This window comes from Chionomys nivalis, chromosome 2 (assembly GCF_950005125.1).
Source record: "Chionomys nivalis chromosome 2, mChiNiv1.1, whole genome shotgun sequence".
Lineage (NCBI taxonomy): Eukaryota > Metazoa > Chordata > Mammalia > Rodentia > Cricetidae > Chionomys > Chionomys nivalis.
In genome coordinates, this window is record NC_080087.1 from 81,714,824 (window position 1) to 81,740,718 (window position 25,895).

The 25,895-nt window shown below is 42.7% G+C and overlaps 2 protein-coding genes and 1 pseudogene across 3 annotated transcripts in view; 2 read left to right on the forward strand and 1 right to left on the reverse strand.

Moving 5' to 3' along the window:
* LOC130869720 (zinc finger protein 60-like) lies at positions 1-24,831 on the forward strand. Of its 2 annotated transcripts, XM_057762124.1 has the most exons (5): positions 1-484; positions 5,247-5,297; positions 8,035-8,161; positions 10,854-10,952; positions 21,004-24,830. In XM_057762124.1, exons 2-5 carry the CDS (start codon positions 5,265-5,267, stop codon positions 22,863-22,865), a joined length of 2,121 nt encoding a protein of 706 aa, XP_057618107.1. In that variant the 5' UTR covers positions 1-484; positions 5,247-5,264; the 3' UTR covers positions 22,866-24,830. The 2 variants fall into 2 exon arrangements, with proteins under 2 accessions (XP_057618107.1, XP_057618108.1); XM_057762125.1 differs by lacking the exons at positions 1-484; positions 8,035-8,161 and having other exon boundaries at positions 5,253-5,297; positions 21,004-24,831.
* LOC130869719 (zinc finger protein 60-like) overlaps positions 182-25,895 on the forward strand; it is a 47,948-nt gene continuing 22,234 nt past the window's right edge. Inside the window, exon 1 of the mRNA XM_057762119.1 lies at positions 182-214. The gene's annotated coding sequence lies outside the window, so the exon portion shown is untranslated. The remainder of the gene's footprint in view (positions 215-25,895) is intronic.
* LOC130862520 (beta-klotho-like) lies at positions 15,124-18,097 on the reverse strand (annotated as a pseudogene).

Sequence of the window (25,895 nt, forward strand, 5' to 3'; positions counted from 1 at the left end):
GTGTGTAGGGATGGTGGTGTGTGTACGTGTGTGCTCTGGTGCGTGCGTGTGTGCATGTGTGTGCGTTTACACACCTCGAGCTCTCTGATTGTCCGTGTCACTGTGCCAGTCGGATCTGCTCCTGCTTTCCCTCACGGCCACGGCGGCTGAAGCAGAGGACCAGGCTGCGGCGATGAGAGGTCAGGGACGGAGTCTGAAGGGAGCTGCCCCTGAGGTCCAGACTTGAGCGCTGGCGCGCATTTGAGGCCGGAGGCGCCTCCCGCGGTCGCCTAGGAGCGCAGCTACTTGTTGAGTCCGTAACTTTCTCAGCGCTCCAGCCGCCGTGAGTGTCATGGGGGGTGAAGGACAGTGCTCACTAGGATGTGTCACTAGGATGTGCAGTCTGGGATCTCGTGCTTGCCCAGGCTCCCCGCGTCGGCCGGTGTTCACAAGGAGGGCCTGGAGAAGAGTGCGGGCTTTATCGCTACACATCTGAGATTCAAGAGTGAGTTTGCGCTTTCTCCCTCTTGAGAAACGAGGTTTTAGTTTTAGAATATAGAATTGTCAGTAAATGATGTAGGAATATGTAAATTGATGCCTCCACCATTGTGCCCCTTACATTGTCCCCTCCCTTTCCACTCAATAGTCACATGATCGTTTCAGAGACCCTTGACATCTGGGTCCGGAGGCTTGTCATGTGCCTCCGAATGACAGCTGTAAAGCCTGTTGGTGCAGTGCCAGCCGCAGAATAAGGACCTAATGTGTTTAGTTGTCGCTCTCTGTGGCCGTTTGAGTTCATTCTCTTCAGTTTTCTGCAGTATGAGGGCGTGTTAGAAATAATGGGATTACTGACTGTATTTTTATGAAAATGACTAATAAACGGTAAGCTTTATGGTGTACACTTAAAATGAGTACCTGAGAGATTACATGGTCATTTTAGCCGTACAGTCAGTTTCAGCCTAGCTGGGCTACACAGTAAACCCGGTCTCAATAACAAGGTAAAGAAAATGAACTAATGTAGAACAGTTTTTTTTTTTTTTTAGATGAAATTTCTCGTATTGTGTACAGCATGGTCATTTGGAGTCTTCGTGTCCTTTGGGATGACTAAATCTGCCTGTCATATTTTTGTAGTGAGCACACTCAACGTCTGCTCTCCGAGTTTTTCAAAACCCCTTGTCATAGTCGCTGTGCTGCATGAGGTATCTGGAACTTGTGTTGTGTCGCTGAAATTGTGTAGTCCTTGGTCAGCGTCTTCCCGACTGCCTTACGGGTCGGCATCTCCCACTCTCAACCACGGTGTTGCACATCCAGCCTCAGCTGCTCACACCCCATTACCCACCATTGTACCTGGTCCTCTGAGATAACGGTTTCAGGTTCTGCATGGAGATGGTGGTGTTTTTTGGTTTAAAGGTTAGTTATTATTTAGAATTCTGCGGGTGGGGTTATGTACACATGAGCACTGGTGCCGCAGAGACCAGATAGTTAGGATCTACAGGAGCTGGAGTTACAGGCATTGGGAGCTGTCGGGGAACTGAACTCCTGACCTCTGGAAAAGCCATCCCAGCTCTCAGCTGCGGAGTCATCTCTCTAGCCCCAGCATTTTCTTTTTGTCTTTAGCTTATTTCTCTCATTTTCCTCCATGATCACCATATTGTATTAAATGGTTGGCTATCTTTCCACTGTGTCCGTGAACCTCAATCTCGATTTGCTTTGTTCACTCATCTCTTGGTGGGGTTGCGAATCACAGTTGTGTAAGCTCTGCTGGAATAAATGCGGGACTGTAAGTGTCTCTTTGAGACACTGATTTTATTTCCATTCTGTGTCTCTACTCAGTATTGTCATCCATGGACCGTTTGTAAGCTTTATTCATAATTGTTTTGGCCTACAGCATGCTGTTTTCTACAATGACTGTATTAATTTGCATTTCCTCCAATAATGTGCTTTTCCCACCTCATTGTACTCATTATGTTATCTTGCTGATATGGTCACTTAAAAATTTTTATTTAGTTTTTTTTTTTCATATTTGTGCGTATTTTCCCTAGACAACTGATGTGCAGCATGTACTCGCCTGGTACCTGTGGAGGCCAGAAGAGGGTGTCAGATCTTCTGAAAGTGGAGTTAGGGATGGTTGTGAGTCACCACCGGGGTGCTGGAAATCGAACCCACAATCTCTGCAAGAGTATGAAATACTCTAAACCACTGATCCATCTCTTTCTCCAGCCCCCTGGTAACTGACACTCTGTCTCGAGGAGGCCTCTCAAATGTGTACCTATGCTTATTTTTCATGTACCACTAGTAGGTCACATTGGTGTTCTAGGGGAGGAAATGTCTTTTTTGTACGTTTGCCTGTTTCTTAAGTAGCATGTGTCCTTGACACTGAATTGTCTGCATTCCTTAAAAAGTCAACATCACTGTGTTGGAGTTTAGACGTTAACTCTGCGTCAGATGTGTAATTTGAAAATACTTTCTCCCTTTCTCTCAATTATCTAGATCATAGTTTCCTCTGCTGTCCAAAGCTTTTAGTTTGATATTAATCCCATTTGTCCGTTTTGCCTTTGTTGCTTGTGTTTTGTAGTAATACCCAAAGCATCCAGTGTAATGGAGACTTTTCTCTGTGTATTTTTCTAGTAGTCCAGTGTCATGGAGACTTTCATCTCTGTATTTTTCTATAGTTCATTGTCATAGAGACTTTTCTCTGTGTATTTTTCTAGTAGTCCAGTGTCATGGAGACTTTCCTCCCTATATTTTTCTAGTAGTTTTAGTTTCAGTTCTTAAATTCTGATCTGTTTTGAGTTGACTTTGCATGTAGTGTCACTAAAGGTCTAGTGTCGTTCTCCTGAATGGTAATATTCAGTTTTGCCAGCGAGAGGCTGGCCTGGAACTCCTGGAACTGTGAACAAGCCTCATGCCTCTGCCTCCGCAGTGCTGGCAGTATAGACTTGTGCTACCACATCCAGCAGGACTTCCTGTACTTTTATTTGTGGCCTTTGGGGTCACACACTTCATGAAGCACAGTCATAAAAGTCATGAGGTCACACACTAAACTATCAGAGAAATGTGTCAGTGGGGGCTGGGGCGATGGATCACTGTGTACGGTGCTCAGGCATGAAACTATGCGGGGCCAGAGACAGCTCTAACCCCAGCTTATTGCAAGATGGGAGGTGGAGCCAAGAGCACCCTGAAAGGCTAGCTAGCCTGCTATATGCAGAGGCACAAGGGAAGGAAAGATAAAATGAAAATTTGTCTATGAATTTTGTGGGGAGATAAAAATGTATGATTTCATTATATTACCACATGTGTACTTGAGACCTGGACATGGTAGTGTATGGCTGCACTCTCAGCATGGGAGTTGGAGGAAGGAGTAAGAGTTGAGGACAGTCAGGGATATACAATGCTCTGCCCCAAACAATTAAACAAACATCCAAAAGGATATGGAAAAAACCTGTAGAACTAGAGCACTCATTCCCCCTTTTGATGGAGGAAGGTCATTGGTTAATTAATAAAAAAACTGCTTGGCCTCATAGGTTAGAACATAGGTATGTGGAGTAAACAGAACAGAATGCTGGGAGGAAGAGGAAGTGAGCTCAGATGCAGGGCAGCTCCTCTCAGAGCCAGATGCGATGCAGCCAGCCACCAGGTCAGACATGCTGAATCTTTCCCGGTAAGCGCACCTAGTGGTGCTACGCAGATTATTAGAAATGGGCTAAATTAATATGTGAGAATTAGCCTAGAAGAGGCTAGATATAATGGGCCAAACAGTGTTTAAAAGAATACAGTTTGTGTGTTGTTATTTTGGGGCATAAGCTAGCCAGGCAGCCGGGAGCTGGGTGGCAGGAATGCAGCCCGCAGCTCCTACTACACCCTTTGGTAATGCTCTTCCCTAGGCCAACATTTTAGGGAGTTTGAGGTTATGTGTGCTGTGTAGATCTTGTGAGTACAGCTAGAATGTGGCTGAACACTGTACAGAGCACAAGATAGTCTTCCCAGCCCAACACACAATCATTGTGTCAGTACAAGATAGTCCTCCCAGCCCAACACACAATCATTGTGTCAGCACAAGATAGTCCTCTCAGCCGGACAGTGGGTGGCACACGCCTTTAATCCCAGCATTCGGGAGGCAGAGGCAGGCGGATCTCTGAGAGTTCGAGGCCAGCCTGGTCTACAAGAGCTAGTGCCAGGACAGACTCCAAAGCTACAGAGAAACCCTGCCTCGAAAAACTAAAAAAAAAAAAAAAAATTCCTCTCAGCCCAACACAGAATTATGTGTCAGCCCAAGATAGTCCTCACACCCCAACACACAATCATTGTGTCAGCACAAGATAGTCCTCACACCACAACACACAATCATTGTGTCAGCACAAGATAGTCCTCACACCACAACACACAATCATTGTGTCAGCACAAGATAGTCCTCACACCCCAACACACAATCATTGTGTCAGCACAAGATAGTCCTCACACCCCAACACACAATCATTGTGTCAGCACAAGATAGTCCTCACACCCCAACACACAATCATTGTGTCAGCATGGTGAAGTTGAGAAACTGAATTCTAGAATTTAAAGACTTATGACATCTTGAATTTCTTGTGTGTGTGTAAAATATCTCATAATTATTGAAAATGGGGAACAATTCACATTCATGTCCTCTGATAACATTTTCCAGCTAATTATCTTCATCAGGATTCATGGTTATTGGTACAACATAAGCCATGACCATAGATGAGCGAAGGTTCTCAGGAAAGTGCTCCATGGTGTAGGATTCCATTTACTAAAAGTGGGTTCAGACTGCTGAACACTGCCTGAGGATTGCACTGCAGACCTCCTGCCCCTCCAGCCTTGCTGTGCCTCACTCAGCCCTGAGTTTCCAAAGGATGTACAGTTTGGATGCTGTCAGCCCTATCAGCCATGAAGGTGGGGTTCCAGTAGGAAGACCTGCTCACAGTAGGAGGGCAGACCCCGTGTAGGGCTAGCTGGAGTTCAGGATGGAGGATGGGATCCCTTCTGCCAACATCTTCTGGAGGAAGTTCAAGGCAGACGGGCTTATGCTCCGCACAACCACGTTGAGTCCTTGCGCAGTGGTTGTCGGGGTTAGGACAGAATCGACTTTGTGTAGACTCCTGTCTGCTTCTGATTTGTGTGTGGGAGGCCATGAGCCGTGGGAGAGGAGTGTGAGTGGGGATGCTTGAGAAGAAAGTCATGGTGTCATAAGTCAGTGTGGGACATCAAGTGACAGTCCAATGAGAGGCTTTCTTTTTGTCCCCCAGGGAGGATCCTGAAGAAGAATGGCCAGCTCTGGTTCTCAGGACGTGGTCTGTGTAAGTTGACATTCTCTCTCTACACAGGTAGCTTCCAGGTTAGATGACTCTTTGCTGTCTTTCTTTTGTGAAGCTTTCCAGGACCTGAAATCCTCCAGCCCCGTCCACCCCATTACAGTGAGGGTTGGAAGGTCAGAGCACTTCCTGCCTGGCCTGTTTCCTGCTGCTTTTGCAGTTTTCTCCTGCACACCTGCTCTCTCCTGCCTGTGGTCAGGGAGGACTGTCGTAGCAGAGGGGCGTCACAGTCCCACAGGGAACCAAGGTCTTTGGGGGTTTCAGACCGTTGAGGTGATGGTCTCCTTTGACTGCACTGGGGATCCTGATTGACATCTTTGGTGTTTTCAGGCTGATGACACAGGGTTTGAGAGTGAATGGCCTCCATGCATGTGTGTGACGAGATGACCTGCTTGAGGGACTTTAATAGAGAGTTCAGGGATGAGAGGGAAGGTCATCCAGGCTGTGATTGGGACGGGGGACCGTAGTCTCCAGAGTTCAGGAAGACCTGAGACACATGTGCCATCTTGAAGGTTTTAGTTTTTTTCTAAAAGGACGAAAGGGTTAAACCCATTATACCAGCAGTATATGGACTCTTACGTAGTTTACAAAAATCCTTCTGATACGGTAATAAACTCTATTTCTTAGGTACTTTACATTGATCCTGGGTGACAGTTCTGTCTTGTGCAGTATAACTTGTAGCAGGAATTTAAAAACCCAGAGACAGAAATTGGGGTTGAACCTGAAAACCAGAAAAGCAAAGCAGCCAAGCCACTAGATAAGTCTTACATGTACCAAGTCTGGGCGATCACAAAATAAACAGGCTAAGCCTCTCTCCTCCCATTTTGTATTCTCTCTAGTGCTGGGATTAAAGGTGTGTGACTCCCTAGGACTGGGATTAAATGTGTACTGTTGAATTATCTCAGATCAAGAAAAAAAACAGGCTAGCTAAAAGATAGATCAAATATATTTAACTTTATTATAAGGGACAAACTCACAAAACAGGAACAAGAAGTCCAAGCTCAGCTGTGTAGAGCAGGGACCATGGGGGGGGGGGGGGGCGAGCAAGCGAGCAAACGAACTTTGGGCCTCCTGGCATTTTTTTCTCCTGTTACTCAAAAGTCACGTCTTAACCTCATCCCACCCCTTAAAGATCATTGGCTGACAAAGATTCCCCATCAGTGAGCCACCACCACCTGGATTTGTTTCTGTAGTGACTTTGTATTGCCCAGGGTGGCACTGAACTCACAGAGATCCATCTGACTCCCAAATCCTGGGATTAAAGGTGTATGCCACTACTACCTGACTTATAGTGGCTTAACTTTGTCCTTCTGATCTTTAGGCAGGCTTTATTTATTAAAACATAAAATATCACTATATTTCTCCTTTTTTATCTAAAATAAAATGATTATAACTAGGAAAAACTATACACAATAATTACTATAACTGTCTATAATACACACAGGCAATAAATACATCTACAATGTCTAGCCCAGTTGCATTTGACATATTCAAAGAAAATACTACATGTCTGTCCTCTCTTGATGAGTCCAAAGTCTTGTACCTAATTTACTTTCTATCATAACTTGCTTTCTGTATCTGGTAAACAAGGAAAACTATAACTATCTAGTCTTTAACTCCCTCAGAGACCTGAGAAGGAAATAATATTAACTGAGTAAGCAGGAAGAGCAAGCGACTTCCAAAAAATGTGAGAAATGACAAACAGCTGGGTGCCTGGACAGTCACCCACAGTTCCTCTGCAATGTTGGGGCATCCATCTTCGGTCTCCAGGCCTAGCACATCCAACAGACTTTTCTGGGAAGCAGGATATTCTCAAGGGCTGTCCCTCCTTGTCTTGACAATGTTTGGCAGTCACTGTCTTTTGTATCCTGCTTGTCCAATTAGGACAGCATATTGTCAGCAGTCGAGACAGGGCATTTTATTGCCTAGCAACTTACTTTTGCCACAAAGAAAGTGAACTCCATGTGACACTTCTTCAATGCCCAGTATCTTCTCTGAAGTAGATTGGTGCTGCCAGGAGCAGACATGTCTCATTGTCAAAAAAGAGGAACCTAGGTTATTAAAACATCTTAAATGCCAAAATCTGTAGATCTCTGAAGTGTATCAAGATGACCTGTCTATCTAAAATATATCTTTGTTTGATCTTGAAAACATATCTAGTGTGACTACAAGTTTGATTATAATAATCAAATTGATTAACTACTAACCTGCATTTCCTTATCCTAAACAGTTGATAATTTCAAATACTAGAAATTTGCATTACATTGCTAAATGATTTTTATTGGTACAATACCTTGAACAAGAGTAGAAATCTATATGTACAGTATGTTCTAACAAAATTAAGCTCAATATAAAAAATTTGTATTCAATGTACAAAAGTCCAAATCCCATGTAAAACATTTAAAACTAGTAGTTGCTTTTTAAAAGTAAATTCAAAATCTTCCTTTTTATCTTATTATATCTGTATCCTCCCATTTTTCTTTTCAGAGTAGATTCAATAGTCTACCCTTTTATCCTATCAATAACTGGAAGTCTGCGGATGGAATGGAAGCTCACCTCTGTTGGATGTGTAGGGCCACAGTCCTCCTTTCCTGGGAGAGCTCACACAGTCAGGTGCCTTGAGCATCTCCATGTGGCTCCTTCCACCCTTGAGTCCTTTCCCTTCTCTTTTTCCATCTTGAACGCTTCCCCAGTTTGACTCTACTTGTGTTTGTGGTTTCAGGGGTCAGTGACATTTAGGGATGTGGCTGTTGACTTCTCTCAGGAGGAGTGGGCCTGCCTGGATGCTGCTCAGAGGGTCTTATACAGGGACATGATGTTGGAGACCTACAGAAACCTCCTCACAGTGGGTAAGGTATCCTCTAAACTATTGGCTTTCTTCCCTCTGAATGAGAAGACAGGGCCATCTTTCCTGTGGCAGCTAAAGCTGGGCCTGGTGACCAATGCCTGTCATTCCTTCGCTCAGAAGGCTGAGGCAAAGATGATTGCTGTGAATTCAAGGTCACCCTCAGATCCATAGTGAATTCTAGTATAGCCTAGTCTACAAGCCTTGTTTCAAATAAAACAAAGAAACAAAATGAAGTAAATAAGGAGATAAATCAGTAAATAGAATTAGTGGCTAGTGAGATAGCTTGTTGATTAAGGGAGCTGAATATTCTTTCTGAAGACCCAGGTTCAATTTCCAGCTCCCCAGTGCGGCTCACAACCTTCTGTAACACCAGTTCCAGGGACCTGATGCCATCTGGCCTCCATGGTGATCATGCATGCATGTCGTGCTCAGACATACATGCAGACAGACACTCACATGCACATAAAAGAAATTGAAGTCAATATATTTTTAAAGAGGGAGCTGAGCTTCTCCTTCTTCCCAGAGGAATATTGTGAGGTTTGTTGGGTTGAAAATAGGCGGTTCCTGAACCACCTGCCTTTTTCCCATACCTTGGAGATCCCCTCAGAGTGGTCTGGGTTCAATGAGAGACCCTGTCTCAAAAACCAAAGTGGGGAGCAATCAAAGAAGACACCTCATACTGCTCTCTGGCCTATATACAGACCCATGCATGCATGCCTATACACACTTGTGCACACACCCTCATAAAAACATACATACACTGTGCATGTATGCATGCAGAAATACAAGCGTCTTTATGATCAACTTACTAATGAATCAATAAAATCGATTCAGAACAGAAGTGCACACAGTCTATTTCTTTCTCTGAAGACTTCCTTTACCTGCTTTAGTTTTAGGGTGTGATGTTTGTCTTTTTCATTGAGCAAATCTGTAAGAATAGGGTGTATATATGAAAGAAGGCAGCATAGATAATTATGGTGACTATTTTCATGGCTGGGCCTGTGGCTCTAGTACAGCACTACCTAGCATACTCAGGACCCTAGTTCCCTCCCCAGCATTAGTAAATCAATAAATAAAATGTAAAAAAATGATTTTGTGTTACTATGTGTCAGGCAACATTGAAATATTTTAATATAGTATTTAATCTTAGTAGTAACCCTATCCAGTACATATCATCAACTCAATCTAAATTATTTTCATTCTTATACTTACTCTTTTTTTTTTTGAGGCCATGTCTCTGGTAGCTCAGGGTGGTTTTGGATTGGCTATGAAACTATGGTATAGGAAGTCCTTTTGTATATGTGTTGCTTTTGTTAGTGAATAAAGAAGCTGCTTTTGGCCGATGGCTTAACAGAAAATATATATATATATAATATATATGGAGAGAGAGAGAGAATAGGTGTTGTCAAAGAGACAAAGTGTAGCTGCCAGAGGGGAAAGACGCGAGGTGCTAGGTGGAACCTTGCTGGTAGGCCACAAACCTCATGGCAAAATATAAAATAATGGAAATGGGTTAATTCTAGATGTAAGAGCTAGCTAGCAGTATGCTTAATCTATTAGCCAGACAGTATTGCAAATAATATAGTTTCTGTGTGATTATTTTGGGAGTCTGAATGGCCAGGAAATGAACAAGCAGCTTCTGCTAACAAATTAGTGCCCAATGTGGGAACCTTGCCGGTAGGCAACAAACTTTGTGGTAAGAATATAAAATAATGGAAATGGGTTAATTCTAGATGTAAGAGCCAACTAGCAATACTCTTAAGCTATTGGCCAAACAGTATTGCAAATAATATAGTTTCTGTGTGATTATTTCGGGAGTCTGGGCAGCTGGGAAATAAACAAGCAGCTTCCGCCAACAAAACTAAGGTTGACTTTGAACGTCTCCTTTACCTTCTTCCATTCCTCAAGTATTGTGATTTCAAGTCTGTGCCACCATGCCCATGTTTTAGATGGGAACATTGCACATAGAATCTTATGGGACTTGCCTAAATAGACGGCACTGTTAGTGAGCTGTAGAGATGGGGTTTACCCTAGACAGTGTAGCCTAAGGGTTCATGTTCTCACCCACTATGTATACTTTCCTCTTAAGTACAAGCTCCTGTCTGCATTTAAATGAGATTAAAACCCTTTTCTGAAACAGCTGGTTCCTCACCCAGGTCTCCTTCTCTGAAGTCTTTCCTCAGCATTAGTTGGGCTCTTTATTCTGTTTTTCCAAATAAGGGTCCTGCTCTGCAGCACTGACTGGCCTGCTCATTCCCCCAGCTGCTAGGCTTACAGGATGTTCCACCATGTGAGCCTGTATAGACTTTAAATACGTTTGCATCTTCAAAAATTTATACTGGCAGCTCATTGTGCCACACAGCCTTAATCCCAGCATTTAGGAGGCAGAGGCAGGCAGATGAATAAGTTCAAAGCCAGCCTGGTCTACATATTGTATTTCAGGACATCCTGGGATAATTAGAGAGAGTAACTCTCAAAAAAGAAAAGTCTGGCCGGGCGGTGGTAGCGCACGCCTTTAATCCCAGCACTCGGGAGGCAGAGGCAGGCGGATCTCTGGGAGTTCGAGGCCAGCCTCGTCTACAAGAGCTAGTTCCGGGACAGGCACCAAAGCTACCGAGAAACCCTGTCTCGAAAAACCAAAAAAAAAAAAAAAGAAAAGTCTCCAACACGTGTCATTTTTCCTTTCTTTTAAGTGGGAAGTTCCATTTCCAAACCCGATCTGATCACCTTATTGGAGCAGGAGAGAGAGCCCTGGATGGCTGTGACGGAAGAAGCAGACAGGCCCAGCCCAGGTGAGTAAGAGGAAGGCAGGGCAGCAGCGTTGCCATCTCAGTGTGTGGTCGCAGAGGTCCCCACGCCTGACCCGGGGTTGACACACTCCCTTCAGAGTGCCAGGGCATGTGGAAGGAAGTCAAGGTCATAGCAAAAGCTGCCACAGGGGCTGCTAGTTCATGAGTCTAAGTAGTTCTCCCCTCTTCCCTCGTACTGGAGCAGTTACCCTCTTTGTGTCATTTTAAATGTATTTTATTATTGGTTGTGTGTGTGCACGTGTGTGCAGGTACCCAAAGGGGCCATAAGGGAGTGTCAGATCCCTTGGGGCTGGTACTTGAACCCAGGTCCTGGAAGAGCAGTCAGTACCTTTGACTGCTGATCCAATAGTAAGACACTTTGAACACCAGTGAATGCAGTAACACTGTGAGGCATAGCAAACAATCTAATTCTGTGTCTTCATAGACCCTCTAAACAAGGTGTGATGGTGTAGCCTATGCTTCTCACTGCTGCACTGGGGAGGTGGAAGAGGCAGATCCCTTGTTTTCCTGGCAACTCTACCTAGTTTACTTGACAAGCTCCAGGCAAAAGAGAGCATAACCGCCTGGGGGCGGGGACCCAGCCTCCAGCAGCACTTTTTTTTTTTTAATCTGAGAGAGTTAAGGGAAAATGACAGTCACAATGTGTCTTGATGACTTTTCTTTATTCTCTATTCTTCTATGCTTTCTCTGTGTTCTTTCTACTGTATACTTTTTTCTGAAGCTTATATATTTCCAGACAATATCGGAATTACAGTGTGGTTCCGTTCTATTTTCCAGTGGATACAGAACAAACAGTGAAAACAGTGTGCCTTCCATCCCCCTCACATGGTTAATCGTGTACATAGTACAAGTGAGAGACAGATCAGCCCCAGAACCCATGTGCATTCCCCCATAGATTATATGCTGCTTCTGGCTTCACCTCCCTCTGCTCCTCCCAGTTCCTCCCCACTTCACCTCCTATCTGGATCTACTCCATTTCTCTCTTCTTAGAAAACAAGCATGCTTCTAAGGGATAGTAATAAAATACAATATAATAAAATAAAGTAGGCTAAAACAAAATTAACACATTGGAGTTGGACAAAATAAATAGAAGGCACCAAAGAGAAGGCACAAGAAACAGAAACACTCTTGTTCACACACTTATGAATCCCACACAAACACTAAACTGGAGGCCCTAATAAACTTATGCAGAAAGCACCTGGCACAGCTTGGGTGGGGCAGACCCTGTACATGCTGAATCCTGAGGTAGATCGGTTCTCATCTTCCTGGGGAACCTCCACATGACTTCCGTGAGAGCTGTACAGGTTTCTACTCCACAGCTCCTCACTTGTTTTGCTGATCTTAGCCATTCTGACGGGTGTGTGAAAGCTCAAAACAGGTTTTTTTTGCATTTTTTTGATGTCCAAGGATGTTGTACGTTTCTTTGTTTCACAGCCATTTGAGTTTCCTTTTTGAGAAGGCTCTGTTTAGATATTGGCTCCATTTTTAAATTGGGTTATTTGTTTTATTGATATCTAGTCTTTATCTAATCGATAGATTTCATGTACTCTATGGAATAAGTATGGATAGGTTGGACAGTCTTGTCTTGTTCCCCATTTAAGTTGGTGATGGCTATGCACTTGACTGCACACTACCTTTATTATGTTGAGGTATGGCCTTTGTATCCCTAATTTTTCCAGAACTTTTATCATGAAGTGGTGTTGAATTTTGTCCCAGACCTTTTCTGCGTCTAATGAGATGCTCCTATGGCTTTTGTCTTTCTGTTTGTTTCTGTGGTGGACTACGTCTGCTCATTTATGTATGTAAAGCCATCCCTGCATCTCTGGGGGGACGCTTACTTGATTATGGTGGGTAGTCTTTTTGATGTTTTCTTGTATTTGGTTTGCAAGTATTTAAAAAAATTCATCTGTGTTCATCAGTGAAATTGATCAGTTACTCCCTTTGTTGGGTCTTTATGTGGTTTGGGTATTGTGGTTCCTTTGACCTTGAAAAAAGAATTGGGTAACATTCCTTCTCTTTTTCTTTTGAGGAATAATTTGGGGGATATTGGCCTGAACTCTTCTTTGGAAGTCTGGTAGAATTGTGTGCTAAGACTGTCTGGCTCTGGACTTTTTTTTTGGTTGGGAGATTTAATTACTGATTGCATTTCACTAGGAGTTATAGGTTTGTTCAAATTATTTATCTAATCTTGATTTAACTTTGGTAAGGGGTATTTATTGAAAAAAATTACCAATTTCTTTTAATCTTCCAAATTTTTTTTGGAGTATAGACTTTTAAACTATGTCCTTATGCTTCTCTGGATTTCCTTGGTGTCTGCTAAGTTTTTATTGTGGTAAAGAGACACCATAACCATGGTAGCTCTTAGAAAGGAAAACATTTAACTGGAGCTGTTTTACAGTTTAGAAGTTTAGTCCGTTATCTTCATGGCGGGCAGCATGGTTGTGTGCAGGCAGAGATTGTGCTGTGGAGGAAAGTGCTTTCTGTGTCTTGATCCACAGGTAGCGGTGATGAGCACTAGGCCTGACTAGGCCACACCTCCTCATAGTGCCACTCCCTATGACCAAGTTTTCAAACACGTCCATCTGTGGAGCTCTTTCCTACTCAGACCACCACAGTGTCTGTTGATATTTCTTTCTTTCACCTCTAATTTTCTTCTTTTGTATCTTTTTTCTCCTTTTGGTTATTTTGGTTAAGGGTTTGTCAGTCTTACTGGTTTTCTCAAAGAACCAACTTTTTGTTATATTGATTCTTTGTATTTTTTTTGTTATTGTTGTTGTCTCTGTTTTACTAATTTCAGTCCACATAATTATTTATTGATGTCTATCCTTTTGGGTGTAATTTTGTCCTTTTGCTCTAGAGCTTTTAGGTATAGTGTTAAGCTGATAGCATGAGATTGCTCCAGGTTCTTACAGCGATACATGCTCCCGTGCAATTGCCTCTTAGAATTGCCTTTGTTGTGTCCTGTAAGCTTGGGTATGTTGTGTCTTCATTTTCATTCATTTCTAGGAAGAGTTTTAATTTTCTCAATAACTGTTTTGATTCATTTTTTATTCAATATTGAGTTGTTTGGTTTTTGTAAGTTTGAATGTTTTCTGTTGTTTCTGGTGGTTAGACTGTAAGATGGTATTTGAATTTTCTTGTGTCTGTTGGGACTTGCTTTGTATCCAAGTACAGTCTTGGAGGAAGTTTGATGATGTGCTGAGAAGATATATTTTCTTTTGTATTTTTGTGAAATGTTCTGTAAATATTGGCAAGTATTGCAGCCTCCCACTATCAGTATGTGAGTGTCAATGTGTGATTTAAACTGTGGTATTGTTTCTTTTGTGTTGGGGATATTATTTTCAGGTGTGTGACTTTAGTTTTGCTGCATTTGTTGAACTCTGAAGCTGTGTTGCTGTGCCTGGTGGTTCTAATAGAGATGAACAGCCAATAGCAGGGGATGAGCAAGGATAGCGGGGTTGGAAGGCAGAGAGAGCTGAGAAGGGAGAGGAAGAGGAGCCAGAGAGCAAGGAGAGGACATCAGGGTCAGCCACCCAGCCAGTCATGGAGTAAGGAGGAAAGAAAGGTATATAGAAACAGAAAGAGAAAAGCCCAGAGGAAAAAGGTAGTCGGGGTGATTTAAGTTAAGAAAAGCTGGAAGAAATGAGCCAAGCTAGGGCCAGGCATTCATAACTAAGCCTCTGTGTGTGATTTATTTGGGAGCTGGGCGTCACACAGTACTTTTATGGGCTTATTGTCCTGTGTTTGGTGCATAGATGTGGCTTGACTTTTCTTTTGGTAAGCCTGTAGTCTCCGTCCCATCTGCTCTGTTTAGTTTTTTTTTTTTTTTTTTTTCCGCTTAAAATTAATTTCTTTACCATGAATAGTGATTGCTATTTACAAAAGAGCTAGAGAAAAATGATGTGAAACATGCTTCAAACTTCCTAAAGCCATGTTAGCCGTGTTTGGGGTCATCCCCAGAATTCCTGTCAAGATGAAGCCTTCAGCTCTAAGAACTCCATTCACTGATTGATTGTCAATACCGAAGGGAAGGATTTGGACCACACTGCAAAGGCATAGATTGTCATCACCTTGGTTACAGCTGTCTCTCACATTGTAAGTTACCAGTATTTGGAACTGGAGTGACTCTTTAAACCATGTCAGAAATGATAGTTTAGCTAAGAACTCTACTCTGGCCTTTCTTCAATGGTATATTTTCTAAGTTCTTTGCTTTCTGAAATTTTCTTCTCTTTCAATGATGAAAAGTGGTGATTGACAGTAGTAGAGCCAGAGTGGCCATGAAGCAACAACCAAAGAAGATCAGTGGTTTCTTCTGAGTGAAAAATGAGCAGATGGTGCACTCGGTGTCTTCTACTGGCTGACCACATGCAGGCCTGCTGATCTCAGAAGGAAAGCCACTGCTGCTGATCAGCTTGCTGTAAAACTCTACAGAGGATTTAGCTTTGAAGTCAGATGTGAAAAATCCAAATCTCGGCTTAGATTTCTCTTCTGTCAGTTTGAATGCATAATAGCCTTTGACACTGACCTTGTCAATGAGGTAGGCTTTCAGAGCCTCCTGGACATACTTCTCCAAGTAGTACTTTCGGATCCGATCATTCTCCAGAGCCAGGTCATTGATGCCATTGGCTGTGATGTAGATATCCTTGTCCCTGTAGTTCCTCCGGATCCACCCAAGCAGCTTGCGAGCTCCCCAGGGCGTTACAGCCAGGCGACTGGGCGAGCTGAGGCGGGTGATGTCCTGCAGGAACTGGACGTCCCTATCCGCAACAGAGCGGCTACTGTTCAGCTGCTTATGTATCACGAACCTAGTAGTGAAGTGGTTCAGCGCATAGAAGTCAATGGTGCCCTTCACCAGTCTGCTCTCCTCCGGGGTGAAGCGTGGCAGGACTGAGCTGGACAGCCCTTACTGGTTCTTGGAGGTGATGTACTCCTTCATGGCCAATGGGTAGTCCCCAGTCTTGAAGAGCGGATCTGCGAACCAGGCGATCTCAAACTGGAGGAAGCAATCGGCTGCCTTCCAGTGTGAGTCCACATAGGGGTTGGCAGGTTCGGCCCAGTCAGAATGTAGAGACAGCGACACAGCCCCACGCTGGACAGGCCTATACTGCCTGTCGTAGAGGCGCCAGACCTGGGCATGGGCAATCATCAGGTTGTGGGCTGCACGGTAGGTGTCATTACTCGTGCGGTTGTACATGTCACTCAGCCTATTAGGCTCGTTGATGGTGATCCAGAGCTTCACCAAGTCTCCCAGTTCCCGGAAGCACAGCCCCGCATAGTCCTGGAAGGCCTTGGCAGTGTGTGTGTTTAGCCAAACCCCACTGCTCCGGAGTGGCTCCAGAAGGCCTAGATGGGAGTGGGTGGGGTGGTACAACGTCACCATAGGGGAGACACCCAGCTTCAGTCCTTCGCTCACCACACACCTATAGTACCTCAGCACTTGTCTATTAACTTCAGACAGGTTGCCAGTGGGAAGGACAGAGGCCCAGTCCAGAGCAAACTGGTAGTGGGTGACTTTCATTTTGGCCAACATCTCCACTCGCTTTTTGATGCTCACGTAATCTGTGCACTGGGATGGTCTTGTTTTTAGCCTTACTCCTTCCATGCGGTGTAGCAGTCTGTTACTGGTGGCATTCCACACATACAGGTGAGGGTCGGTAAACTGGGGGGAGGAAACCATAAACTCTGGCTTAAGAACAGACTCAGTGACTCCCCAGGAGAAGTCACAGGGAAACTGCCTCTGCATGTCTGGCATGGACTCTTTCAAAGGGAAACCGTTGTCTCGTATGATCTGTCTGTAGTAGTGGCTGAGGACTTGGGCCTCCTTTCTTTCTGCTCACTATTAAAGTCCACATAAAACAGCCCTCGGCGAGTAGTGTAGGCATCCTGCCATTCAAAGCCATCCAGAAGGGACCAGGCTGTGTAGCCAAACACTCAAATGTCATCGAACTTCATGGCTTGAAGAACCTGGTTGAGGAAATTCTTCATCATGTAGATGGCCATGGTGTCCTCTGTCCTTATATAACTATCTGTGAACCAGCCATTCTCTGAAATCAAGATCCGAGGGTTGTCATATTGTAGCTTAATCCAGTTCAGCACCTGTCTCCTCCTTCTCTGCCTCAGCACGGGCATGCCGACCATCGTCCTCATGTACTCAGGGTAGTCGCCGTCCCTGTGGATGGGGTTGGCGAACTATCCCTGCACGGAAGCCATGGAGTGCTGGCAGTGGAGTGCATCCTCCATGTTTTCTGTTCGGTTTGCTTCCATCCAGTGGGACCTCTGCTCTGTTTAGTTTTGGTTTGAAGTCTGTTTTGTCAGATACTAAAATATTTACACCAGCTTGCTTGGAATTAGAAGATATTTTTCCATTCTTTTACTGTAACATGATGTCTGGCCTTGGTGTTAAGGTGTGATTCTTGGGTAGAGCAGAAGGACAGATCCTGTTTTCACATCCATTCTGTTAGTCTCTTGTCTTTTTGCTGGGGGAACTGATAACGTTGTTGAGAGACACATTGAGAAGTGTTTGTTGACTCCCTTTATTTTGTTGTGCTGTGCATGTTTTCCTCTTGATTTGGTGGTCTGGATCTGTAGATAGATACTGCTTAAATCTGTTGTATTTATCATGGATTGTCTTACTTTCTCTATCTTTGGTGATGGAAAGTTTGGATGGTTATCATAGTCTAGGCTGGCATCTGTAGTCTCTCAGATTCTGTGAACACCTATCTAGTGCCTTGACTTTTAAAGTCTCTATTGAGAAACCAGGTGTTATTCTAATATGTCTACCTTTGTATGTTACTTGGTCTGTTTCCTTTGCAGCTTTTAATATTCTTCCTTTGTTCTGTACATTTAGTGTTTTAATTTTATGTGCCCAGAAACTTTCTTCTCTGGCCTAGTCTATATGGTGTTCTGTATGCTTCTTTTCCTTTAACAGGCATCTTATTCTTTAAGTTAGGGGAATTTTCTTCTGTGATTTTATTGAAAATATTTTGTGTCTCTGACCTGAGTTTTTCTCCTTTCTCTATTCCTAGATTTGATCTTTTTATGGTGTGGTAGATTACCTGAGTGTTTTGTGCTGGAATGTGTTTAGCTTTACCATTTTCTTTCACGGAGGTATCCATTTCTTCTATCATATCTTCAATACTGAGATTCTGTCTTCTATCTCTTGATTCCTGTTGGTGAGACTTGTCTCTGAGGTTCCTGTTTCAGTTCTTAAACTTTTCCTTTCCAGATTTACCTCAGTTTGAGTTTTTCTTATTGACTCTGTTTGTACTTTCAGGTCTTGAACTGTTTGATTCATTTTCTTCTACTGTTTGTATTTTCATAGATTCTTTAAGGGATTCATTTATTTCCTCTCCCCTGACCTCTACCACATTTATAAAGGGTACTGTGATGTCTTTTTCTTGTGCTTTAGCTATGTTGCAGTACTCAGGTCCTGCTGTGGTAGGGTGTGGGCTCCAGTGCTGACATACCATTATTGTTTCTCTTCTGGCATCTAGGCAGCTGGGTTTGGGAAGATTGTAATTCTAGGTGCCGTTATCTGGTCTTGTCTTTGTTGGGTGAGTATTTTGTTCCTTGGCTTCTCTTGCCCAGTCTGGTTCTTAGGAGAGTGTGGTAACACAGTGGGAAATTCTTGTGGGATTCGGGTAGGTATGGCCACTGGGGTTCCAGGTGAAATGTCTTGGGAGCTGGATAGACTAGGTAAGTGGTGTTGAATGGGACTACAAGAGGGAGGAGAGCAGGTGTTTCGCTAGGATCTTCTTAGCCCCCTGGGGAATAGGAAAAGAGAGTTAGGAGAGGCCACAGCAGATGGTCGACTACAGATTTGGAGATGAGACTGGGGATTGGATTTGGCGGAATAGAGGGAGAGGTGAAGATCTGTAGTTAGTCTGCCTGTTTGTTTCAGTGACTAGAGTGACCTTTTGGTTTCCAGAGAATGCCTGTTGGATTGGGGGTTGGAGTAAAGCAGTGGGGATAAGAAAATTGGGAAGTGTCGATCTGCGTGATTGACTGGAGATCAGGGCCGGAATGAAGGGGAGTCCACAGCAGGTGGTGTTGCAGAATTTTCTGCTGGCCTTGCACCAGAGAGTTAGCAGCTAGCACCAGTCCCCACTAGCCATACCTGATCTAGCTCCGGAGTTAGCACCTAGCCCTAGTCCATCCTCTGTGTTACAGGTACCTTCTGTTGCCCTGTGTGAATCTTGTCTGATAGTTTCCCAAGTGTACAAAGCCTATGCAGAACTTGGTTAGGGGCAACCTGGAAAACTATGGTACCTCCTGAACCAGGTATTTGCATTTGGCATTGTACTTTTGAAAGCTTCATTCAGGTTGTTTTGAGCATATGGAAACCAGCTGGCTGAACTGTACATATGGGAAAAAATAAAAATGCCCTGGGCGAAGGGAAAGTGCTTCAGTCTGTGAAAGATTCCCTGTGGCCTCAAAAGGCTAAGTCAGTTCTCAAGTGTCTCTAGTCTTCATTTCAATGGCCCATGTGAACCCACATATCCACTCCACGACGTCTGTGAAAAGGTGTTCTGCTACAGAGCTATGGATGAGACTAGGAAATTGGAATTGGTGGATAGGCGGGATAGGTAAAGATCTACACTTAGCTTACCTTCTTCCCTGACTGGAGTTCCTTAGTGTTCTTTAAAATTGTAATGAATTCTCTCCCCATTTTTTTTTCTTTTTAGGTTGTTTTTGTTTTTCTCAAACAGTGTCTCACAATCTAATCCAAGATGGCCCAGAGTTCATGACCCTGTTACCTATGACTCGTTGTTGGGATTACAGTTGTCTACCAATACCACTACATATTAATACCCCCTTTTAATTTTTAAGAATTCCAAGTCCAGGGCAGGAGTTAGTGGTGCACCTCTTTAATACCAGCACTCAAGAGGCAGAGGACAGTGGACTTCTGAGTTCCAGGAAAACCTGGTCTACAGAGTGAGTTCTGGGACAGCCCTGACTATACAGAAAATCCCTATCTCAAAAAAAAAAAAAAAACAAACAAAAAAAACCAAACCCAAAAAACAAACAAACAAAAGAATTCCAAGTCCAAGCCAGTTTCCTTGTCATGACAGATATGTATTTTTTGTGGTATACTTCCCCCCTTGGTTTGGTGTGTTGTGACATTCAGATCCATTGGGAAAGACCAAAGACTTAGAGCCTATTCAAATTTAGATTGAATGGATGCATTCCACTACTAGCAGAGGGATTGCAGCCTTAGAACAAAGTAGCATGCTGTACACATGTGTGGTAAGGTGGGGTTTTAAAGCAGACATCAGAAAGGTGCGCATTACAACTACCCGTAGATTCCACAGCTGGGCAGGACAATTGTTTTACTTCCCTCAGTTGTTTTTTTGTTTCCTGCTGTCTAGTAAGAAAAGACCATCTCACCTCTATTCCACAGCGATATGCAAGTAATTATTTTGTTTTGTTTCTTGTTTGGTTTGTTTTCTGAGAGATACACAAATTTTCCAGAAGCAAAAGCAAGGGTTAACATTTTCTGGCCCAGTTTCTTTTATCTCACTTGCAGTCACTAGGATTTCCAAGGTATTCCAGAGCAGAAGGTCAGTGACCTTTAAGGGATGTCTGTCTCCATATTAAGTTTCTTTAGCCATCACAGGGGACCTGTGTAAATTCCTAGTAACACCTGAACACTAAGGACCGGGATACAACAGTTCATTTTTGGGCAGGCAATAATAACACAGTGCCATCAGGTTGGGGTTGACTTTACATATCCTCAACTTCAAAAACCTTCATTGCGGGGTATGTGTTTCTAGTAGTATATAAAGAGACATGCAGAATTATTTCACTCTGGTTAGTTATAATCTTGCTAAGCAAACATGCCTTCCCGTTTCTAGCCTGTCCTGCTTTTGTCTTTTGTGATTGCTGTTCTCCGTGTTCCTGCTCAGCTCATCAGAAAATATGTTTGAGTGTGGCCGTTCATTTAATGGAGTGTGTGTGTGTGTGTGTGTGTGTGTGTGTGTGTGTGTGTGTGTTGTAGAGAAATAATGTATTCTTCCTTTCTTCTCTCTTTCAGATATGGAGTCATGTTACAAAGCTGAAAGTATATCTCCAGAAAGTCATATTTATAATATAAATCTGCCCAATCAGAGCATGGAGCAATTAAATAAATCTCTTGATCTCCAGGGCTCCAGTTTTAGTAATGGTCCCAACTATAATACATTCAAGAGACTACAGAGTTGTCAAGGAGATGCTGATCTAAAAATTAGTAACAAGGAAAAACTGCCTGCTTACACCTGCCGGACTCTTACTCACTACAGAGAAAAAGCCTATGAATGTAAAGAGTGTGGGAAGTATTTTGGTTGTAGTTCAAATCTTGTCCAACATCAGACTATTCACACTGGAGAGAAACCCTATGAATGTAAGGAGTGTGGGAAAGCCTTCAGACTCCACCAACAACTTACAAGACATCAGAAGTCTCACAGTGCTGAGAGACCTTTTGAATGTGATGAGTGTGGAAAGGCCTTTCATCTTCCCAACCTGCTTAAGTACCATAAAACCATTCATACAGGTACAAAACCATTTGAATGTGAGGAGTGTGGGAAGTCCTTCAATCGTGTCTCCACTCTTTTTCAACACAGAATTATTCATGCTGGTGTGAAGCCATATGAATGTAAAGAGTGTGGGAAAACCTTTAATCGTCGCTCAAACCTCATGCAACATCAGAAAATTCACTCTGGTGAGAGACCCTTTCAGTGTAAGGAATGTGGAAAAGCCTTCACTGTTCTGGCACAGCTCACTCGGCACCAGAACATTCATACTGGAGAGAAATCATTTGAATGTCAGCAGTGTGGCAAGATATTCAGTAGTGGCTCATACCTTGCACGACACCAGAGTGTTCATACCAGTGAGAAACCCTTTGAATGTAATGTCTGTGGGAAGGCTTTTAGGCTTCACCTGTATCTTTCTGAACATATGAAAACTCACACTGATGAGAAACCTTTTAAGTGCAAACTGTGTGGGTCAGCCTTCAGACGTAAGTACCAACTTAGTGAACATCTGAGAATCCATACTGATGTGAAACCCTATCAGTGCAAGGAATGTGGGAAACACTTCCGTCGACGTTCAAATTTTACTGAACATCAGAGTATTCACATTGGAAAGAAACCATTTGAGTGTAAGGACTGTGGGAAAGTCTTTAGACTTAATATACATCTCATTCGCCACCAGAGATTTCATAGTGGTGAGAGACCTTTTGAGTGTAAAGAATGTGGAAAGACTTTTCATTTTTCCAGCCAGCTTAATTACCATAAAACCATTCATACAGTTCAAACACCTTTTGAATGTGAGGAATGTGGGAAGTCCTTCAAGCGTGTCTCCAGCCTTGTTGAACATAGGATTATTCATGCTGGTGTGAAGCCATATGAATGTAAAGAGTGTGGGAAAACCTTTAATCGTCGCTCAAACCTCAAGCAACATCAGAAAATTCACTCTGGTGAGAGACCCTTTCAGTGTAAGGAGTGTGGAAAAGGCTTCACTGTTCTGGCACAGCTTACTCGGCACCGAAGTATTCATTCTGGAGAGAAATCATTTGCATGTGAACAGTGTGGGTCTGCATTCAGACTTCAGTACCAACTTACACAACATCAGAGAATTCATACTGATGTAAAACCTTTTCAGTGCAAGGAATGTGGAAAAGGCTTTATTCGTGGTACAGGCCTTAGAATTCATGAGAGAATCCACACTGGTGAGAAGCCCTTTCAGTGTAAGGAATGTGGAGAAGCATTTCAGTATCATTACCAATTTCTTGGACATTTTAGAATTCATACTGGAAAGAATCCTTATGAATGTACACAGTGTGGGAAGTTCTTTACTCGTGGTGGAGACCTTAAAGTACATCAAAGAATTCACACTGGTGAGAAACCTTACCAGTGTTAATGTGGGAAGCCCTTTGGTGAAAATCAAGCTTGGTTTGACATGCTAAAATTCATATTATTAAGAAGCCTTATGATTTAAGAAATGTGAAGGCCTTCAGTAATTCTAAGATAGCTGTATATTGTATATTGGAGAGTTCATTATGATGAAAAACCATATGAATATAAGAAATTTCAGAAAATATTTATATTTAGTTCAGCTGTTACTACTCTGTGGAGAATTCATACTGATATAAAACTCTTTGTCACTGTAAAGAATGTGGAAAAACCTTCAATTTGAGCTTTGGCCTTCAACATAAAGAATCCATGCTGGTGTAAAATCCTGTGAATGCAAGGACTGTGGGAACATTTCTAGAATTAGCTCTTCAGCCTCATCAGAGAGCCCTTCTAGGCCCGAAACCTGGTGAATATGAAGAGTGCGGGAAAGCCTTATTGTAAACTATGAGCTTACACAACATCATCAGAAGTCCTATGCGTGTAAGGAAGGTGGACAAGTCTTTTATATGGAAATTTTACTGAACATCAGAGTACTCATTGGAAAGACTGTGACTAAAAAGAATGTGCCCTAAGATTTGGTCAGCATCAGAGTATTCATGTATTTTTGATGAGGAGAAAGCCTTAGAGAGTGAGATTGTGGGAAGTCTGTTGTTCAGAGATGATACTCTGTTGGTAATACCTTTGAATGTCAGAAATATAGGGTAGCCGTCATGTTCTTGATGTACTCTTGTTTTTTTAATAAATTTAATTTACCAAACACTATACAACCAACATAGGAAGAACGGTTATTGGAACTAGGGTTACCTGAGGCTCCTTCCTTGTCCCATGGCTCCTGTGGTTTAGGCACAGTCTTTACATTCTGTTTAGTTGATTAATGGTGAGCACAGTACCAGACAAAAATGTGGATGCAGGGTCCAACAGATATAAAATCCTTGAAAAAGCATTTGGTTCATGCCTGTATTCTGTAAAGTGACTTTTATGGTGTTCTTGCTTTTATTGCCATTCCTGTAACTGATACGAAAGGCAAATTGTATTGCAGATAGTTTAGAAAAGACTCACGCATTCCTCCACTATTCAATTTTAAAAAGCTTCATTCTGTACAAAGTCTGGTGACTGAAAATGTATATGAAAGGATTTTTGTTGAGAATCCATTCCTTAGGTGTTTGTGTGAAGTTAATAAACAAAGCTATTGATGAGTAAGAACTTTTTAATGGAGTTTAATACATAAAAATTTCAAAAGCTAAAACCCTATAATTTGTACTCTCTGTCCACCATTAAGACAAACTATACATTTGTGACAGGGCATGATAGTGCAGTCTCCTCTGTCACCTAGTCTTGCTGAAGCTATTTGGGGGGTGAATAGAATTTGACTTCTAATGGAGAACCTTGTGGAAAATTACATAACTCTGTTCTTGGAACTAGAGGTCAAGATTCCCCAGCTAATTAGTCTGGCTTCTGTTAACCTGCCTGCATATACAAACCTCTCCTTGCAGCTAACTGCTTATTTTGGCTTCTGTTAAACTACCAGCTTAGGCAAAACCTTCCCTTACATCTGCTGAGCAAGATAACAGGATGTGGGTTTTGCTTTTAATAGTCTCTTGCTCTAAATGCTTGGAGCTACACAGGTCCCCACTACCAGATTGTAGTCCTTGCTGTTTGGAATAAAGACTTTTAGTTGACTATAAACCATCTGAGTGATCTTCTCTGGTGACCCATAAAAGATTAACAAAAATAGCCAAAATTGGCTGGAGGGAGGATGGTGCAAGCCTTAATCCCAGCATTCAGGAGTCAGAGGCAGGTGGCTCTCTGTGAGTTTAAACCCAGCCTGATTTACTGTAATTGGTTATTCTTTTACTCTCTGGTGGTGGTGGTGGTGGGGCTTTCCTACAAGTTCACAAATAAACATATGCAGGCTTATTCTTACTTACAGATGCCCGGTCTTAGCTTGACTTGTTTCTTGTCAGCTTTTCCTAACTTAAATTATTCCATCAACCTTTTCCTTTGGGCTTTTACCTTTCTCTATTTCTTTTCTTCTTACTCTATTGCTTGCTGTATACCTGGATTTTATAGCCCCTAATGTTCATTCCTTGATTTTCTCTTCCCAGATTTCTCCTATTATCTCTGCCTACTAACCCCTCCTATCCTTTCTCCTGCCTTGCTTTGGCCATTCCGCTCTTTATTAGACCAATCGGGTGTTTTAAACAGGAAAATTAATACAGCTTCACAGAGTTAAAGAAATGGAACGTAAAAGATTGCATCATTACGTCTTTGCATCATTAAACAAATACTGTACAGCATAAATAAATGTGATGCATCTTAAATTAATATTCTACTACAGTCTACAAAGTGAATTCTGGAACAGGCAGGGCCGTTGCATGAAGAATCCATGCAACAAAGATGTGTTTTTTCTTTCCTGAAAGATTTGGACTAGAAGTGGATTCTCCCACTTGAAGCAGGAAATGTCTCACAGGTGTGCCCTCCATTTCTGGACTGTAGTTCATTCCAGATATAGTCAAGTTGACAACCAAGAATAACCATCATGCCACCAAAATAAACTGGAGGGAAGCTAACACTTTGCAAGATACTGTATGTTCATGCTTGTGTTATGTGGAAACAGAAATGGATCTGTGCATATGCTATGTGTAGTCGTGTATGTGTGTGATGTGGAAAGATGTTCATGTGTGTTTCTATGATATCAGTTATTGAGTAAGCAATACGTTTACAAGATTTGGCTTGCTGGTTACAATTTGTCAAGTATCCCAATTTTGCTTGGTAGCTGGTTGCTGACAATAACAGGTTCTTTTATTCCAATTTTTTTGTTTGTTCATTTTTTTTTTTTTTTGAGACAGGATTTATCTGTGTATTTCTGGCTGTCCTGGAACTCATTCTGCAGATCAGGCTGGCCCTGGACTCACAGAGATCCACCTACTTCCTGAGTGCTGCCACCACTGCCCTGCTCTTTTATTCTAATCTTGATTACCAATATGAAGTTTTCCATTACACATTAACACATCACACAGTAATACACAAACATTCA